General features: G+C 42.4%; 1 protein-coding gene across 1 annotated transcript in view; it reads left to right on the top strand.

Moving 5' to 3' along the window:
• Positions 1–20,522, top strand: part of map3k10 (mitogen-activated protein kinase kinase kinase 10) — a 32,064-nt gene extending 11,542 nt beyond the window's left edge. Inside the window, exons 2-11 of the mRNA XM_020636153.3 lie at positions 8,882–9,062; positions 9,505–9,653; positions 11,052–11,227; positions 11,912–12,158; positions 12,998–13,120; positions 13,213–13,351; positions 14,064–14,176; positions 14,262–14,557; positions 16,108–16,642; positions 17,310–20,522. Of these exons, the coding sequence (XP_020491809.2) occupies positions 8,882–9,062; positions 9,505–9,653; positions 11,052–11,227; positions 11,912–12,158; positions 12,998–13,120; positions 13,213–13,351; positions 14,064–14,176; positions 14,262–14,557; positions 16,108–16,642; positions 17,310–17,689 (2,339 nt within the window). The 3' untranslated portion in view covers positions 17,690–20,522. The remainder of the gene's footprint in view (positions 1–8,881; positions 9,063–9,504; positions 9,654–11,051; positions 11,228–11,911; positions 12,159–12,997; positions 13,121–13,212; positions 13,352–14,063; positions 14,177–14,261; positions 14,558–16,107; positions 16,643–17,309) is intronic.
• Positions 20,523–20,994: the final 472 nt, after the last annotated feature.

Below are 20,994 nucleotides of genomic sequence, written 5' to 3'. Positions count from 1 at the left end.
ATACAGCGATAATTTATATATTGCAAGACAATCACGCATTGATACATCATGATGTCTGATTAACTGACGAATATAAATCGCCCATAACTGCAGGATTGATGTATGCAGTGATGATGCTGGCTTAGCAGTGGAAAGGTTTCTCCTCAGTATTATGCTTCTGTGTCTTGAGTTATTTAACTTAAACGTGTGGCTGTGTGAAAGGGGACGGCAATGTGGTGTCAGTTCCGCCGTTTTTTATGCTTCATCTCTTAACTTCTTTACTGCTGTCTGACATTGTCTTTCTGTTGTCTTTTATCCCGCTGTCACTTTCTGTTCACATCACACTCATTAATGTTGAAAGCGACACCATGAGAAGTCATGGAGTAGGGACGCAGTGAGTCAAATTGGGGAATCAGTCTGGATTGCTGTATTTATTTTAAATTAAAGTATCCATATTTGGCCCCAGGAAATCAATAATTGTATCACATGAGTCTGGAAGACGTACTGATATATAGTTTGTCCCATCCCTAGTGATCACTGTTCAAATGTTCATGAAAGTTTTGTCACACCTTGTTCCTGAAACTGCTTCAAAACAGCAAATAACTCTACAGCATTATATAACCATAACAGATTTGCATATGCCAACAAAAGGCTGGATCCTATAGCTCCTGGGGTTTCTTCACCTCTTTTTGCAAAAACAGGCCTGAAAGTTTATTTTACTTCGCTCAGAGTCAGGGGACAGACAACCAGTAGTGGAGTAAACACCACCGCTAAGTGCCCTGGGCGGTTTTCCTTTCCTCATCATCGCCTCAAATTCACCTCAGCTCCTCAGTCAGTCGAGCATCTGAGAAGCAGCGGCACGAGAGGTCGTTTGATATTAAATCAAGATGACAAAGAAGTGCACAGCGAGGGAAAACACTCAGCTAGAGAAACTGAAACAATACATTTGTTTCTCTTTTATTTGACCAGGCCTTTCAAATGAGTTCTGGTCTCTTTATTCAAATATCCCTGTGGAATAATGCTAAGAAATAAACACACACTGTGTCTTTGTGTGTCTGGGGGGGGGGGGGGGGGCAAGCTGTACATTATGGTAGACAAAGTGATTAGCACAGTAATGTCACACAAACTTACACTTACATTGACATCTCCTTGGCCGCTGTATGTTCAGGGACTCAGCTGTGAGGGTCATTGTTGCTGGATAGCAGCCTGGCACGGGGAGCAGGGAGTCAGGCTGAGCAGAGAAGGCGCTGGGTGTCCCCCGAGCTGAAAGTCCTTTACCCACCCTCAGAGTGGAGTCAACAAGAGGACACTTCAGTCCGACAACAGGCCGGCTAATGCATGTTTGCAGTGTAAGAACCTAGGAAGTCAACACTAAAATGTTTTATTCGACATGTATCTGCACTCCAGGGGGGGAAAACACATGACTTGACTGGCTTCCTGAGCGACCTGCTGAGAGCTCAGGTCCTTTATAACCCATAAATGATAATGACTTAAAATAGAAAACACTGTTCGGTAGTTATGATGAGTTATTGTTGTTATTAGTTACACCCTGTGTGATTACCATCTTTAAAAATGTAGCTCCACAAGCCCCTTTTACACAGCTTGCTCAAGATGGAACATTAAAGTCGCAGAAGCAGAATGCTGAGAAAAAAAAAAAACGACATTACTATATCAGCACAAGGCACAGCACTGAAGTGTGTGTGTCTGAAGCCCCATGCACTCCTGAAAAGTTCGAGAACATTTCAGAACGGTCTGCCTCTGAAGGTTTTCTGAGTTGCCTCTTGTACACATCCCTCAAGTAGGGAGATTTTCCCTGCCAGCCCTTAAGTCAATGGTACTCGTAACTGGACTGCATCAATTAATAAATAGAAAAAAAACATGATGTCAAGCATAAAACAGTACAAAACACTCCCCCCCTCCCCACTCTGATTGCTACTTATTATTGATAAGGGGGATAACACTTACACATGTTAATCTGGAAACAGGAAAACAATGATCACCTTTTTTTTGCCTCGAATCTGACAGGTCAATCTCATACATTTTTCCATGAATTCCCACACTGTAAGTACTCACTTTTTCATTACACACACACACACACACACACACACACACAAACACACACACACACACACACACACACACACACACACACACACACACTTCATCCTAAAAAAGAGCTGAGAGAAAGCCGCCTCATTTAATACCTCCATCTCTTCTGAGGGGAAAGTCTGCCTGGTCACACGAATTTGGCAGCTGCGTTTGTGTGCAGACAAAGTGAATGGCTGCAGGGTGAAACTGTGCCACTGAGCGGCTCAGGATTAGAGCCCTCATGGCCTGTGGTGGTACACGTGGAGCCAAGCCAGAGTATCAATGACATGGGAGCAGACTCGCTCCTTGCTCCAAACTCCATGTAAAAGCATGGTGGATCAGGGAAGATACCCGGAGATTTGATGCATGCCTCGCTGTGGTGTGCAAAAAGGCCTTCGCTGTGGACTTTTAGTAATGTAAATAATCCAACGGTTACGTTTGTGAAGTTGTTAATCTAGTCCTTGTGTCGATGTTTAAAATTCTTAAGCTTTCTTTGATGTAAAGGACTTGGATTTGAAGTAACAGGGATTTGAAGTTTCTTTTTTTAGTGTGTTTTTAGGAGATGTTTTATATCTCCCTGTGCTTGAAAATCTCTTGAGAGAAGAGATGTGCGAAAGCCAAAGGAAGATAGAGAGACCTTTTGAGATACAAAGACATCTGGTATGTGCTGCCAAGAAAAAAATGACAAAAGCTCTCCCTCCAGTCATCTCTCTTTACCTCTAGTTGCCCCGCATCTTTCATCCTCTCATTATTACCCTCTTTCTTGTTGTGCTTTTTCCTTTTCTACCCCATCTCGCTCACTCTTTCTTGCCTTTTCTCGCTCCCCTGCACCGACTCTTCTTTCCCTTTCAGCTGCTTCTCTTCCCAATATTTCACTCTCTGCTCTTGGCCTAATTTCTGCAGCTCTCCCTCTCGCGTCATTTTTATGTCCCCTCTTGCCTCTTTTCTGCTTCTTTTTTCCCTCGTCTCCCCTCCCCCATTCTTCGTCTTCAGACAGCTTTGCTCCTCATCTTCTTACCACCCCCCCCCCCACCCCCAACCTCACTCCCACCGCCTCTTACATTATGTACACACAATCTACCTCTCAGTTACTTACAATTTTTTTTGACTCCATCCACTCTTTTGCTTTCCCTACGTCTCTTCTTCCATTTCTTCTCCCCGGTGTGTTGTGATCACAGCCAGGCTGGCGACAGCTGAAACAGCAGACAGTGAGGCAGTGGGCACCATCACAGAGGGAGGAACAGACGGGGATGACTATGGGGGAAAGGGAGGGGGGGGTTACAAAGATGAAGAGACCAGTCATTAGGCAGTAGTGATAAAGGGGGAGGTTGCTTTTTTTGTTTGCAAGGTTTTGATCTTTGCAGAACCAGAGATGATGTTGGGGCCTGAAGGGTAGGGGGGGCCAGGCTGCTCAGCATCCCATGGGCCCAAATCACATCTGTGTTGATGAACTGTGGCCCTGCTGCCACATCAGTCAAGTAGCTTTTTGTTTGTCTCCCTGACATGTTGTTTGTGTTTGGCAGCATCCCTTGGCAGGCAGGCAGGCGTAGGTTGCAGAAAGTGTGGAGGTGTTTTGAGGTGTGGAAAGTTGGATGGAGGTGTCAGTGGAGCAGGTGTTTGTAAGAATGTCTGATGTGATTTTCTGACTTGGCACCACAGCTGCTCCGCCCTGCAAGGCTACACCTGTTTCTGCACAAAGCAGGGGAGGTGTAAATGAGTTTGTTGTGGGAAAAGAAAGAAGATTCATTTTTGAAGCAGTGAAATTGGAGAAAGTATCTGGATGAAGGCTTTTTTTCCTCAGTCTGAGTTGCAAAGATTTGACATAGAAATCAACGTGGAAACTCAACAGAAATGATCTTATCAGATGGATCTTGGACCTCTCACTCCCAAGGGACCTTATCAATAAACTCGGAGTAATATGCATCTGGACACTAAAACCAACCAAAGCCACGAAATGAGTGTCTTCGGGCAAGCTAGGATCTGATTCATATGTCTTCTACATCAAGCCTCATATGTACAAATGTTTGGTATCTTTTGGTATGTTTGGGAGCTTACATTTAATATTTGTTTTTCACATGCACAATATCAACTTCAGTCCAGTTTTTCCCTCAGCTCATCCAGATTGCAGCCATCTTGTTTGTTTACAAAATAATTGTCTGCATGCTGGTTAATCCTGCCCTGTAGCCTGCATAAAAAAACATTTGTGATTAGTCAGACAAGTAAGCTAGCAGCTCTGTGCGGCTACAGCAATGCTAACATCAGCATGCTAACAGGAGAGCGGCAACATGCTGAAGTCAAGGAGGTGTAACATTTCAGAACACCATCATGCTGGTGATTGCCACTCCTCATTCACCGACCGATCAAAATCAAGTAAGGGCAGGATTTCTGACATCAACTTTGTCAGGAACAACGGCTAATTCATCCATCTCGTGCACCCAGAGTCATTTCTTTAGAGGGTCCAATTATCAGGTCTGTAGCTGCTTCCATACCAGGACGTCGTTCCTTTCAATTACTATTACAATTTTTTTTCTAAAATTACCTTGAACAAAAACAAAAAATAAGCATACAGAGCAACTAAAAATAGACTCAACAGTCATTACCAAGGGATGCGGAAGTGCCGTGGCACAGCTTCTGTAACCTAGCAACAGCAAGCACTGGTGAGAAGCGCTTTGAAATTGAGGTTGTGGACGCTTCCGGCGCCAAAAAAAACTCAGTTAGTGTTCTTAGGCCCTCAAAAGAACGGATGTGAAAACTTAAATAATATAGAAAACTAAGCCGTAGAAAAAGAAAACAGTGCTCTCATAGGGGCAGGAGGGATTTCTTCTCTTCTGTCCCAGTGTCATACTTTCAGTCTGTGACCTCTGCCCTTGTTACCATAACAGCAAGTTAATGACACAGCAGACTTGAACTGATCCGGAGCCAAAACATCACAAAACAACGTGTCAACTGAGAAAAACAAGCAAAGGCCACAACTACAACTACTACTAGTGTATTAACCAGTGTCAATGTAAGGTTGAATACGTATTTTTAGCTCATCCTTAAAGCAGATCTGAGGATACACTTGAGCTTTAAACCTGCTTTGAATCTGTACTTGTAGTACACTTTGTTCTCGAGGTTATTGTGATGTGTCATGATCGTGACAGTGTTGACTCTGACAGGTTGCACCACCTGCAGCATCCTGATCAGCTGATCGGACTGACTAAATCTCTCAGCTGACTCCTCGGATGACCACGCCCAAAACTCTATCAGCTGATTGGTCGCCGTCCAACACAGTTTATTTAAGACGAGGCAGTACAGAGTGACAGCAACACAGTGGCTCAGTTTGTCTATGTTCAAGTCCAGTCATTGTAGTTCCTTCATTCAGTGTTTAATAAAATACTTCAAAACATGATGACAAACGGTGACAAATACTGTATGTTGATTCTTAGATTTCTTCATAGACATGCAGAATCTGGCAAATCTAGTGTTATTTATTACAGCTTGTGTTTTTTACATGTGATTTTTTATCATTTTTGTTTTGTTAGGAATCCTAAAATATTCCTACAAATTATGTTTGCTAACTAGCTGTTACACACTCATTTCAGAGGGACTACAAATCAAAGATGCTATGATGTCTTGAAGAAATGACTTTTAAGGTTTTTTTTTTTTACTAAGTGAGAATTGAATTCCCTCCCTTTTCTTTTAATTGATGCTTAAATTGCTCACACCTTAAGCACCCAGCACAAACATCCAGTTTAATTGTTGTCGTCACAATTAGCTTTTTTTTCTATCGCTAAACATTCTTTACTCTATTGTTATCCGTGTAATCTTTCACAAGTGCTGACCCAATGTGACTATTAGATCTGCAGCTTTTCTTCTGTGGGACTGGCCGGGAGTTTCCAGATTAGAGCCACCACATGCCAAACTTGTTACGTGTCTCATTTAAGGTGTTATATACTTAAACGTTATTGGCTCCGAGGGGAAATACCGTCACTCGGAGGACCTTTGATTGCATTCCTGAGTGGTGACTTATCTGATCGGGCTGTTTGCTAATGTGTCACCTACACTGACTAACCAGCCTGTGGATCATTAAGTCGGGTTAAAGCCTGGCTGGTCACTCCTCTATCTGTGATCAAACACTGACTCAATAGCATTTCTGAACACTTAGCGGGGGGGTCAGAGTCCAGGGATGCAGAAAGAACAAGGGCGGTGTTTCAAGGTTGAATCAACATTTGATCACAGTGGACTCAAAGAAAACTGCTGCTCCCTGTGGGCTGAAAGTTTGACTCTCTGGCCACTTAGCAGGTGTTTTTGACAGCTGAGCAATGATACTTGGCTGTAACTAGAGTTTCTGGATTGTGGCCTAATGGCTCCCCTGCACCTCTAAGTCGGCACTCCATGACACACAGGTAAACCGATAAAGTGCCAGTCCTAATGGGTACATCTTCACCAAACATTTAATCAGATAAGGGCACCTTTTGTTATATTGATCTCTTTGCAGGTAGAATCTATTTAAAACCTGGAACATGACAATCAGGGCCTTTCGAATTAACAGAAAAATTAGAACCACTTCACCACAATATCTATATTCTAATATTTATTCTTCTTTGCTTGAATTTCAAATGTGCTGTGCTCCTTCGGATGTCGTCAACTTGGTGAATGAAACATGTGCAGCTGGTGTCAAGAAGCTGAGAAGTACAATCTCGAGGTGTGAAAGATGAAACACGTTAATGTTTTTATAATTAAACCAGGAACAGGAGGGAGGGGCAGAGTGGGAGCAGGTGGAAGTGCTGCTACGCTCACGCGTCTTTGCATCCATTCAGGTTCAATGTGTCGCCTCCTCGCTGTGTTCCAGACCCTGCGCTCCTCCTCCACCCTCCACCCTCCATGTGTGGATGTGCTCCACATTTATCACAGAAAATCAGGAGAGGCCGAGGACACAGCAATCGTAGCATGCAAACACGTCTCACCCTCCTGTTCTGTCTGTCTGAACTCCATCTTTAGTTTTTCAGAGACAAACAGAGCGAGAGAGAGTTAGCCATGAGAAGACTGCCGTCCCTCACAGTGACAAACGTATCAGAAAAATTAGGTTTGGCATTTTCCTCCTATTCTTTTGAACATGATAATTCCGAAACCCCTTGGGAGATTTGTTTTCTTCAGATTTGGCACCAAAGTCCACTTTGACTTGAGGATGTTCTCCTCTCCCTGACGATTTTGGTGATCAAAGCTCAAATATCAATGTCGTATTCCTATATTGCCAATTCTGGGTATGGTCAGCGTCTCTTCTCTTGACCAGCCATTTTTGTGTGTATTCATTGACTTAGACTCAAACTTAAAAGGTATATGAAACCTAAGAAAAAGACAAATGAGGGTTTGATTTTCTGATTTTCAAAATACGTTTTGATAAATGAACTGGCGGATCAACCATTTGTTATTGCTGCAATATGAAGCAGTTAAACATCCAGTTGACCAGCAACAACATGAAGCACCGCTCACGCATCCATGAATCATTAATATTATCATAAGCACAAGTGATCTTATACATTTTAAACATGACTTTGATTTGGGTTGTGGTTTATTAACACTTCTTTCATCTCAGTAGATGATGTGAAAACTGGTTTCTGACTATGGATAAAAGTGCAGACTCGCCAGAGATCAATCCTTTATCAGTGAACCTGCTCTGCTCGTGAGCTTGTGGACAGAGCAGGAAAACAGAGAGGCACACCTGTATCACGTGAAAGGTTGAGTTTGTGTGTGTGTGTGTGTGTGTGTGTGTGTGTGTGTGTGTGTGTGTGCATACATTTGTGTATACAAAGACACCGCTGTGTGTGTGCAGCCTCCTTCCCTCCACCTCTTTTTGCATAAGCCTGTAGATAAGTGAGAGAGAGAGAGAAAGTGACCCCCACCTGCCTGTGAACTGTGTACACTCCAAACATTTCCATAACCAGCTCGCACACGGAAATGAAGGAGGAAGTCGTACAGAGAAACACAGAGACACCAACATTAACAAGGAACGGTGTAAAGAAGATACTATTCAAAAGACTGTGTGACCACATGTATACACACTGAACACATCAAATGCTGCAGCCTGCTCTGACTGCACAGCTGATATTTATGTACAGCAGAAACCTGAAGAGCACACTGCTGCGGCCACACCTGTAATGTAAACATGACTGTGGTATTGAACATGAAGACCTTTTTCTTTTTCTTTTTCTTGTTAATGGGCACATTCACAGTGTTACAGAGTGTTCATGAACTGGAAAAGAAACTGGATTTTTAAAAACACCAACCAAAAATAAACAATGCCTTTATATGCATAAAATCCAAAAGGGAAAAAAAAAACAAACGGAAATCTTACATTTGATTTGATTATTGATGTTAAACCATCATGTTTTCTTTTTCATAAAGATTTTAAAGATGTATTGTTTTGTAGATTCAATGCAAATAATGACTCCTCTAAGTGATGTACAAACTGAGAAATGTCCACTACAGACTCCCATCACCAAAATAAGGTCTTCAAGCTGCTCACCTTAATATGAATTATGTTCAAACCTAAAGTATTCTATTTCCTATCATAACATATTGCATAAAAACCCTGAAAATCTACATTTTAGACGTTACAACCATTACATTTTTACTCCTTGAGCTCTAAAAAGAGTTTTTTTTAACTCTACATTTAGCTGTTAGTGTCATTTGAATCTCTTGTCAGGGAGCGTTTATAAACCTCAAAGTTACAGAAGACGTTTTTATTTGTTATTGTTGTGCCATTCTTACTTTGTGTGCAGCTGTGTCTTAACATTGATCTTTCTTCTCTCTCTGTCCTCCTCCTCCTCAGTCCTCATCCTGGAGCCGGTGGAGCGGGAGGACTTGAGCTGTAAAATCCTGAAGATCACAGACTTCGGTTTGGCCAGAGAATGGCACCAGACGACCAAAATGAGTGCGGCGGGGACGTACGCCTGGATGGCCCCGGAGGTCATCAAGCTCTCCCTCTTCTCCAAGAGCAGTGATGTGTGGAGGTACAGCACCTGTTTCACTCATTTAACCTCTATTCATTTGACGAACACAACGGCTAACATCTCACACATGACTGTTATTCTATACACTGATGGATTCACTTGTAAGCACATTTTAACTTTTGATTTGGTTAAAGTGAAGCTATCGTTATTTTTAAGCGCTGTTTGCTCGTGTTTTGAATGTAGAATAGAATAAAATACTTTTATTGCCGTTGCACATTTTACAAAGTAAATGTGCTGTGCTTCTCTATAAACAAAAAAAGATAACCTTCATCACATTCCCACATGCCTCCCCTCATACATACACGTCCATTCATAAAAGTATTATGTCAAAGTGAGTGAATTCATCTCAGTCTTCAGTAATGATGAAACTTTAGATGTTATTGAACCGAAGAAGGATGTCATAGCACCTGAAATGTTGTTCCTCTTTTGTCATTTGTCACAGTTTCGGTGTCCTACTGTGGGAGCTGCTGACCGGCGAGGTTCCCTACAGGGAGATCGACGCTCTGGCCGTGGCTTACGGTGTCGCCATGAACAAGCTGACTCTCCCCATCCCCTCAACGTGCCCTGAACCTTTCGCTCAGCTGCTGGGAGGTAAGCAGCCATGGACCCCTGTAACACTTCAGAAATCAAGTCAATACTTATGATATTATGGAGAACGGAACGTGTTCTCTTCATTCAGGGTTGGAAAGTTTAGCTTTATGTTTTCTGTGTTTTTTTAAAATGTATTTTTCTCTCCGTCTTTCATTAGATATGACCCTAAACATGTTAAAAATTCACCTTGAAAAAAGTGCAATTGTTATCTCGTCTTTACTATAAAACAACCTTATACTGATTGGTTATAGATGATGATTTTTTGCATCAGGTGGACGGACATTAAGAGTTAAAAAAGGATGGACTCGGTGTGAACGTCTTCATTAAGTAGATTTTTATACATCTTCATGAATCGCCTGACATCCCCAGGGCAAGATTTCTCCTTTTCACCTTGCAAATAATCCAGCAGCTCAATGCCAACAGTGATGGAGTGTTAAAGAGCTCTTGTTTCACAGTTAAGGTTGTCTCTGTTTAAACACGCACATGCCTTTTATAAAAGATTCCTCATAGCAAAACGTCTTTCTGTAACGATGAGTATGCTACGTGGCTGTGTTTTTACTTGTGATAAAAAAGAAAGGAGCTGTTTCTTAACTGTCAGGCAAACTTCAGTCCTCTCCCTCTCTGCTCTTAAAGCTCTTTTCCTCGTCCTCATCCTCCCTTACACTCCTCTTCATCCTATCCATGTTCTACCGCTAATCTCTCCACACTCTGTTTACTCCTGTCATCATCTCACTTTCATCTCCTCCCGCTCCGACTTCATCCCTTCACTCTTTATGCTAATTTAAGGTTACCTCATAGAGAGTCTTACCTGCTGTAAAAATATGAAACCCCCTCCTGGTGGCACTCTTACTTTGCCTCTCTTGGTGCTTGTCTCACTCGATGTTTGTGTCTGTGGTTTAGTGTTGGAGAGGCAGCAGTGATCATGAGTGTGGCTCAGCAGATTACTGTAGGTGTGCACCGTGTTTCTGCAACACTGTCACTCAGGGTTTGGCTCATGATGGTCGCCATATGCTGTCCCATGCTGCTCGCTTCCATGGCTCATGTTGCCGCCTTTACTGCCAGGAGCGCTTTTTATTTTATAGTTTTTATATGGTAGTTTAGATTTTTTTTAAATGTATGTATTGATCGATCAACAATAAATACTTTTTTTAGTCATTTAAATTGCCACTTGGGACATAATTGTTTTAATCCTTAAAGAATAAACTTTAGAAGATTTAAAAGTTGCTACTCTGTTGTGTTACTTTACAAATGTAAAATGTCACACACAGGAGTTGAACATATTTGAGATATTTTAATGCTAGTGGTTAAAGTAGGTGTTATTAGTGGAGATAGAGAGGGTAAATGAATGCTTTTCATTCGTGTGTGTGTGTGTGCACCCTGTCGTGTCTTGCCCTGCAGAGTGCTGGAGCTCGAACCCACGCAGCAGACCCTCCTTCACCAGCATCCTGAGAAGACTGCTGGCCATCGAGCAGTCGGCCATGTTTCAGATGCCTCTGGAGTCATTTCACTCGCTGCAGGAGGACTGGAGGCTGGAGATCCAGCAGATGTTTGACGAGCTGCGGGCCAAAGAGAAGGTGACAATTCTGACCAAAACACAGAGACTTGTTTTTTTTAATGGTAGGTTTAAAATTTGAGTCTGATCCAAAGAACAGAAGAGTTTCATGGTAAAAGAAACGTCATGGTACCTTAGCAACATTAACTTAGCAACAAGTCTAACAGAGGAGGTGTGGCAGGAGGTGCTGATGTGCTAATAACACCTTTCTCTCCTCCTCTTCACCCTTTTCTTATCCTCTTTCTTTTCCAATCATTTTCTTTTTCTCCTTAATTTCTCTTCCCCTACTTCCTCTTTTCCTTTCTTTCCTCCTTGTCTTTACCCTATTCCTGTCATCTTCTCCTTCTCCTCTTCCACCCCTTTATCACTTCCTCATCCTCCCATTTCCTCATATCTCCTCACTTCCTTTTGTTTTCATAAACATCCTCTTTTTTATACTTCTACACTTTTTTTCCTCCTCTCCTCTCCTCTCCTCTCCTCTCCTCTCCTCTCCTCTCACCATCTCTCCTCTCCTCTCATCACCTCTCCTCTCCTCTCCTCTCCTTATCTCTCCTCTCCTCTCCTCTCCTCTCATCATCTCTCCTCTCCTCTCCTCTCCTCTCCTCTCCTCTCCTCTCCTCTCCTCTCCTCTCATCATCTCTCCTCTCCTCTCCTCTCCTCATATCTCCCCTTCTCTCCTCTCCTCTCCTCTCCTCTCTCTCTACAGGAGCTGAGATCTTGGGAGGAGGCGTTGGCTCGGGCGGCTGAGGAACAGAGGGAGCAGGAGGAGCAGCTGAGGAGGCGAGAGCAGGAGCTGGCCGAGAGGGAGATCGACATCGTGGAGCGAGAGTTGAACATCATCATCCACCAGGTGTACCAGGAGAAACCCAGCGTGAAGAAGAGGAAGGGTCACTTCAAGAAGAGTCGTCTGATGAAACTCGGCAGAGACAGCAACTGCATCAGTCTGCCATCTGGTGGGTGAAAGAGGAACTGCAGTCAGGTTATTTTAATCAGAGGAATTAGAGTTTCCTGTTAGATTCAGTTTTGGTGATTCAGGTGTAAATTGTGGCTTTAAACAGCCCTATGAGACTAGACCAACAAGTTCATGTTTATTTATCTTTATTTTGATGAAAATATAACCAAACACTGAAATCCAATAATTCCATAATAATTTTTGTTTTACAGTTTATTTATTGGAACTTCCTTACACATTATTACATTGTAGCAGGATACAGAAGAAAAGGGTTTGGTATTAAACTTAACAAATTACAAAAACTTTAATTTACACTATTGAAAAGGATTTCTGTTCTGTCTGTCAGGTAATTGACAAAGGGACTAGTTGTTTCAGCCTCAACATGTTCTTCAGTGGGATCACATGTTGCAAAATATGGAGCACAAGTGGAAAATTTAAACGTCTGTGGACTTCCAAATTTACAACAAACAAACCACATGGATTTGAATATGTGCGAACAAGTGTTCCACATGTTTCTCGTGTTTTTGCACATTTTGATTTCTCGTAGGTTGTCCACATTACATTTGATGATTCTTGTTATATTATCTCTCTATTTTAGGGAAATGTTCTGCCATCATACCTGCTGCATGCATGGTAAAATCCAGAACAATTATGCTGTTTGTCTTGGGTGCATGATTCTATTTTATTGAACAGTAGAGAGCTCACAAGGGAAAAAAGATTCAAAGTAACTGACTGGTGAGACACCTGAGCCCTGAACCAACAGGAAATCTCTTAATTTAATTTAAGGTCATGGTAGACTGCATCTCATTGTGTCTCTTGTGTCTCTTCTCTCACCTGCAGGCTTTGAACATAAAATCACAGTCCAGGCGTCTCCCAGCGTGGACAAGAGGAAGACTCAGGGCAGCGAGAGCACCACCCCACCTGCCAGCCCGGGAGTCATACCCCGGCTGAGAGCCATCAGACGTGAGTGATAAACTGCCCAAAAATATTTTTATTGAGTATCCTGTCTGAGAGGACTGGATTAAAGTAATAAGGGTTTTCTCTCTGTACATCAGTGACGCCGAGTGACGGCAGTAAGACGTGGGGACGCAGTGCCGTGTGTAAGAAGGAAGACCTGACGACCAGCAAGAAGAAGGGACGCACCTGGGGACCGAGCTCCACCCACCAGAAAGAGAGGGTCGGCGGGGAGGAAAAGTATGACACTCGTTTACACAAGGTCTTTAAAAGGCTGAAACAATAAAAAGTGGTTGTATAGAATAAATACAGACAGAATTAGAAGAGTGGACAATTACATTTATTTTTATTATCCAATGGCAGCTGTTCTTGCACAATTTAAAGTTTAAACTTTGAAAAATGACATATTTCATGAGCTCTTTGTATGTTTTGTGAAATAGTTGTACTGGAGTAAAAGTGAACATGTTTCTTATGGAATGCTGTGAGCAGAAGAATAACATGACATGACACATTTGTAAACTCTGTGCAGACAGTGTAAAATACCTAACAGTGATCTCTGAAACGTGAGATGCACTAATCACAATGTACCACATCAAACTGAAGTGTCTAAAAGTGGATCATAAGTTTGTTTTGTGTTCACCCACAGTGAGTGGGTAATCACAGTTATCACAGACCAGAAGAAAACAACCTTTTCTCATATATTCTTACAGATTGTTGTTCCTAACAGAACAACAAAAACATTTCAATCAATTTCTCATCACAGAGTTTAAACGGGTGAGAAGCGGCGTTATTGTCTCTGGAAAATGAGACAGACAAAAAAAAATCCATGTTGTGATGATGACTGTCCTCATGTGACATGAAGCTTCTGGATTTTTATTTCTCTCAGTCTGAAGACAATATTGTAGCACTATGTTACTTAGTGTTATGTGTGTGTTTGTGTGTGTGTTTGCAGACTGAAATCGCTGGGTGAAGGATGCAAAGTGTGGTCGTCCAGTGCACCAAATCTTGGGAAGTCCCCTAAACATGCACCTATGACAGCCGGCTTCTCCAGCCTCAATGAAATGGGTCAGTCTTCAATTTTCACTTTGAAATTCTGCATCACGTTAGTGCCGAGAGATTCATCTTAAACTTTGCTTTCTTGCTTAAACAGAGGAGTGCGGTGAGTTTGAGGAGTCCCCGGGGTCCATGCAGCCCTCAGAGACCAGCAGCAACGGGGCCACGGAGGACTCGGGGTCCCTTTGGAGCAGCCTGGGCCCCAACACGTTACCTGCTAGTGTTGGCTCATGTCAGGGATCCGGGTCAAGCCTGTGGACGGGGGCAAGCTACCAGGACTCGCTCCGTCGCAGCAGCCAGAGGAAGAAGAGCGACATGTTGCTGCTGGGCTGTGCCTCTCTGCTGGCGTCTGTCGGCTTCGGGCAAGACCTGCTGCAGCTCGGAAAACTGCAGGTGAGGAAGAAAGAAACTGATCATTCTAATACTAACATTAGCAGCTATAATAATGAAAGAGGACTGCTAATGGTGGTTATAGAAGTTAAAGTCGACTAGCTCTAAGAAACACTTTAACGATCAGCACTGAACAGCACTTCAGGTGTTATAGGAAGGAGATCTTACCTTACACACTGAATATGTCCTTCCATTGCTCGATTAGTCCTTTTGATATTTCCTCTAAGAAAGAGCTGATGTGTATGAAAAAGAGTGAGGGATACTAATATTTGCACTGGGACACATCCAGTTGTATACATGTTAAATGCATCATGTTTGCACGTCACAGAGTTTTGAGCTGGTTACCTGTTTTTTTTTTTTTGCTGGAGCCAGAAAGTTTGAAATGACCGGAATTTCCATTTTATGTAGAATCTGAAATATATCAACAACAGAAAATGTAGACTTAAAATATTCCATCCTATAAATCTCAGTACAGTTAATAATAAGTATAAATATCTAGAAACAAAAGTATGCAAAACAGTCCACTTCTTTAAACACAACCAAACTCACCCTAAACATTACAATGATGCTGATAAACAGGTTAACATGTCAGGGTGTTTATTCTATAAAAAGCTGTGTGTTGACTACTGACGCTGTTTCCTCCTTTTTCTTGTGTCCTACTCACTCTCAGATGTATGTCGCTTTTGACAAAAGCACCTTCACAACTAATATAAAGACAAAAAGGACCACAAACAAAGACAAACAATAATCATTTCAGTCATTTGTAGGATAAGAAAATAAACAAGTTGGCAGGGTTTCAAATGTCTAAATGTAAATAGCACAGCAGTTTCTGTAGCAGATATGTCAACATGTTGAGTTGAAATACATCAGTCAATAGATAATGTTTGTATTTCTTACCATTTTTATGTAATTTTTCAATATTTTTTGTTACATACATTAGTTTTCTTTCTGGTACCAACCCTGTCTAACTGGCAGCTTGGGTTATTTACGAGCTCAAGTTTTTATTTGGTCATTTCGTTTTGCTAGCTTGTCTTTAAACAAGACATTCCTTACAGGATATTAAAGTAATTCCTGATTAATAAATTAATATTTTTTGGAAAGTCTGCACTGAATGCACATATTATAGTCACAAAATACTCTTTTTGTTTTTCACGACTGAACCTTACAGTAACATTGACGTGACTCAGATCACTTGCTCAGTCTCCAGGTCTCAGACTGATGGATCGCTTTAAGATGAAATGAAACAGGATGAACAAGCTGCCAAATTATCAGCAGGAAATGAGCGCTGCTGTCGAGTCAGCATGGGCCGAGGTCTGCATGGACGCTTTCCAGCCCTTCATAGATTCTGTGTTTTAAGGGATTGTGTTTGTGATCAGAGGGAAAGGAGGGTTTTTAAAAAAAGCAGGCGCACAGTTTAGAGTAATGCAATCATCAAAGTAATGATTTGTGTTTAATTAGTTAGCTTTAGAATGTCAAGATCGTGATCATGAGGCAGAGAAAGTCTTACATTTTGTACGTAACATGTTGTTAACCTTTGCTTATGTTGCGTTCAGGTGGTTCAGGACGAGCAGGACCTCAAAGAGGAGCAGCGGAAGAAGAAGGACGGTCTCTTCCAGCGTACGGGACGTTTCCGTCGCAGCACCTCACCGCCCAGCAGAAACCTCTCCCTCTCCCTCTCCAGACATCACGACTCAGCCCTCCCCTGCCTTGACCCCTCCCCGTCCGTCACACTCCTCTCCCTGTCCTCTCTGTCCGACTGCAACTCCACCAAGTCCCTCCTCCCCTCCGACCCGGACGATTACCCCCTGACCCCGATGACAGGGGTCAAAACTCCAGCGGCAACGCCAGCTCCTGCCCTCAACCCACTCCTGGACCTGCGGGCGGAGAGCTTCAAGAAGGAGCCCAACCAGTCGCTCACGCCAACTCACGTGTCTGCAACCATGGCCTTGAACAGAGGACACAGACGGACCCCTTCAGATGGGGCAATACGACCTAGAGCTCAGACTCTGGGACATCACAGGACGCCGTCAGACGGGAGCATGCCCATGCCTCCTCCACCTGGAGCACAACACAGGTCCTCTAACAAAGGTACAGTGACACACTCGTTCATGTACTCTTGGTTGCATTTCCCTGCTTGTGACCCAGACTCATGCTCTGCTGCTTTCTGGCCTTTTTTTTTTATTTTTTTATTGTATTTACCTGTGAAGGCAGAGAAAGGTGTGCAGCTCTTAAGTCCAAGACAAATTTACCAAAAGGGACAATAAAGTGTATCGTATCGCATTGCATCCTGTCATATCTGATTGCGCAACATACTTAGTTAACCATTTACATCTGAACACAGTTTTAACGTCAATTTATCCAACATTTGTTGAGACAAATTCAGGGATTTGTTTTTATTCAACCATTGTCTTTAACTGTCTTTAAAGTATTGCTTCTATAAGTGAAAGACGGATTATAATTCTCTACACCAGAGCAAGGCTTGTAGGAAACCCTGTCATCCTATACTAATAGTAGTAAAGACATTCTCTCTCTGATTGTAAACACTTATCGCAATATTTACACCCTACATTTACTTTTTATATCCTCTTACAATCCTCCCTGCCAGACCCTGAAATACGTTTTCGATGAAATTGAACATATTTAGAGCTAAAAAAAACCCTAATCTTTATATTTAAGAGATATGAAGTAGATTTTTTTCTTGCTTCATTTTGTTTTTGTTATACTGATACTACTTTCTCTCTCCCTAATTACTCAGGAACCTCAGATAGCCTGGACTTCCCTCGCCTTCCTGACCCCTCCACCATTTTCCGGATCCCTCAGCGGCGTAAAGCCCCGGCTCCACCAATACCTGACCAACGTCCTCTCTGCCTCATAAGCCCCCTGGAGAGACCCAAGACTCTTGAATTTGCACCCAGGCCTCGGCCCACTCCGGCCAGGATGAGAGCCGACCCCTGGAAGCTGGGCTCTCTCTCTCGGACCCTCAGCTCTTCCCCGGGCAGCAGCTGTGACAGCCCCCTGGATTCTGGGGACAGCAGCAGTGCCGGCACCACAAAACCCAACCTGATGGACATGGACGTGGAGGGCCAGAGCTCGGACCGCACTGTCCCCCTGGCCACTGTGTTCGGACAAGAGTAGTCATAGGGGAAAACAGCAAGTGAACATTTTCAAGTTTTTACCACCAAACGTGAACCAGGACATGAAAGCTCAAGCCGAAAAATAAATCACAATTATCGTTAAAAGCCATTTGCTTTGACGTCACGCTCAGAGTGGGAAGCTCAAGAGATGTTTTATTCCAGTTTTGAAGTCATTCAGACATGTGATTGGGGAAAATCATCAGGGGAAATTTGGCAATATTCAGAAGTAAAAAGACATTTGGTAACCCATTAGCTAACTTTATTTAACAGCTAATAGTAGCATTCAAGCTCTTATCATGTTTCATTAGCCAAAAGTTACATTAGCTCCACTGATGTTCACCAGTTTTCTGTTTCAAGCTCACATTTAAAATTAGCTAAGAATTAAAGCTACCAAACTACGGGTTATATTAGCTTTTTATTTCACTTTCTAACTAACATAAATAGTATCTAGCAAGCAGCTGGATGCTAACAACTAGCCTTTGTTGACCACTGCTAATAGGTTGTTGTCATTTTATCTGTGAACAAAGCAGCATCCGCCAATATTGAAAATAAATCCAATTCATTACTGTAAAAAGCTGCAGTTCATTAAGTGTCCACTTGACACTGGTTTCTAAAACCAAAGATTTGCATTAGGTCCCATGTTCAAAAGCTACTTTTACAGCAAAAAGAATCACATTTATAAACGGGTACAGACACTGGATTTATTGGTTTTATTTTCTGTAGCTCATTTCTTCTTCTTGGTAAAATCTGTACAGACTAGACTTTATATAACTCATCTGTTTGGATGATTTTAAGGCTGAGAGTTCCACATATATTTGCATAATTAGGGGCGTGGCTGATTGATTGACAGACGGGGGAGTTGTAGCTGTATGCTGGGAGGGTAAAGGCCCCGCCTCAGCTCCACCTCCTTTCCTGTTTCTAGATTAATCAGAAGTTATATAGAGGTAGCTTTCCCAATATGGCAACCACCATCTTCAGAAGCCCATGGTCGATGTCACTGAGACTACATTCATGTTTAGTGCAGTCTATGCTTTGAACTTGACATCATTTATCCTTCGACCTGTTGTCTTTTCAGTTAACCATCCATCAGGAGGCCGAAAAAGTTTAACAGAATCAGGCACACTAAATATGACTTACGACTCAGAACAGAGCCGTGAAACAGCATAAGAGCTCCCAACCTGAGCGCGGCCTTAGAGGAACATGGCCGCAATCAATGGCAATGGTCAATGCCTACTGATGTCTGAGCCAAGCAAAGTGCACTCACTCGAAACTGGCAGAAACACTCCTTGTCGTTTTTTGAGGCGTTTTTAGGCGGTTCATCTCGTGTGTCCTAATAATAAGGTGTGAAACCTTCAAGCTAGCAGCTACCTGCTAGTGCTCTCCAACCTGCACCACACTGAGGGACCTGCAGGCCTTTTATAACCCAACGTACCCATCACTTTTTTCCCTCCTCAGAAGCCATCTTAACCTGCTTCCTCGTGCTCTCATGACCCGATTGCGTTTCCTATAAGACCTTTCAAAAGCCATTCAAGTACTTTAAAAACCGCTTTTTGACTTTGCTAACTGTTCATTCCACCTGCTTGTGCTTCTGCCTGTCCGCTTTGTGCTTGCACTTAAAAAAATGTTGATTAACATTTCATCTAAATGTCCATCCCTTCAGGAGTGTTTCCCTTACCAAAAGAGGAGCTGGACTGCTTTGGGATTCTTAATAGAGAGTGTTTTTGTTTGTTATTTTGCACGCAGTGTCTTCTGCTAGTGCACGAACATCTCCCATGAAGCCTCTGCATTCATCCTCATACAGTATGTGTCATCTCGCTACACGAGGGTCATCATCCTCTTCCTTACAATGCTGAGGCAAGAAAAAGCCTCTTTTCACAGCTCTGCTGGACTGGTTCTCTCCTCAGCCTTGTACAGTTAAAAAAAAAAAAACGGTTTATTATCTCTGTGCTTGCACCTTTCCCGTGGCGACCTGTTCGCAAAAATGTTTTGTTTTTTTCTATTGGTTTTGGCAGACCTGCAGGTGTGTTTCTCTCTGTGTGAGTGTGTATATATTACTGTACATGTGTGGAAGAACAAAACTGGGCTCTTTTATAATTTGCGTGCCGGTGCTTTTCAGTGCATGTTGTTTTATGTGTGGATGCTGTTTCACTCTGTCACGTTTTCATCTGTTAGTCCGTTTTGGGACAAAAACATTCCACACTCTGTTTGGATGCCGTTCGTTCACGCCACTGGAATGGACACTAAAGAGAAGGAGTCTGAGGGGGATTTCCCGTAGGACTGGTTGGACACTTTGTATTCTCCTCTGACCTGTTGTGCTCAACCTCAGTGGCACTTTTGGAGCCATGCTGTGCACGTCAACAGCCTCTCTGTTGACTCTACTCACGGCTGACCAATCAACTTTTTCTGCGGAGTTGATTTTACACATGGGACGGAGGTATTTACTTGACAGTGCAAATTTCTCTCGGTGAGTATGTGAGTATGTGTGTAAGAGTCTGAATATGTGTGTGTTGTTATTTGTATGGGATGATGACAATCCCGTCGGTAAAAGAGTGAGCCCAAACTCATTCTCCTCGTGTGGTTAAGAACACTGAGTATTTATTAAATTAATTGTTATTATTGGAAAGGATTAAATATTATTATTATTATTACAACGCTCTTCCTGGGATATCTGTATATATTTGTTTATATAACAGGAGAAAGAAAAAACGGGGAAAACCTCAGAATCTGAAACCTCCATGTTGTCTCCAGTCTCAACCTGTGACATTTCTGGGTTCAATGAGGACAAAGTGTGCAATGTGATGAATGAGAGACAAATAAAATACAAAGAAAGATGATTCATTGCAGTTGTAAATGTATTTTTTTATGGTCCATCGATTATATCTGAAGACGTGTTTGTATCGTTAAATGTCTGAGGAACGACGGGAAGTTGTACTTAAGTTGAAGTAGCGACACAAGGATATAAAGATAATCTATTAAAAGCCTCTGTGAGTGAGACACATGAACTAAAGGGAAAAGTACTGAGCTGGTCTCTCTAGAATTTAAGACCCTGTGTCTAAACTCTGCAGAATTGAAGTCTTAAGCAGAAGAAAGTGCTTACTCTGCAGTAAAATGGGCCTCTATTCATGAATCCTCTTCTGTTTAATTTGTGTTTATTTTATTGTTAGAGCTGCTGCAGGTGGATGTTGAGCTACTTTTTACCACTTTTAAAAAAAAAAAAAAAGGAGTTTTAGCAGTTTTCTATGGAAGCCCTAAGTGGACATGCAACACTTAATTGACTACATTTTTCTGTGATAACATGTCGTTCTC

This window comes from Labrus bergylta, chromosome 11, assembly GCF_963930695.1.
Source record: "Labrus bergylta chromosome 11, fLabBer1.1, whole genome shotgun sequence".
In the NCBI taxonomy this organism is placed as follows: domain Eukaryota; kingdom Metazoa; phylum Chordata; class Actinopteri; order Labriformes; family Labridae; genus Labrus; species Labrus bergylta.
The sequence above is the reverse complement of the archived record's forward strand: the minus strand, read 5'-3'. Positions and strand labels throughout refer to the sequence as shown.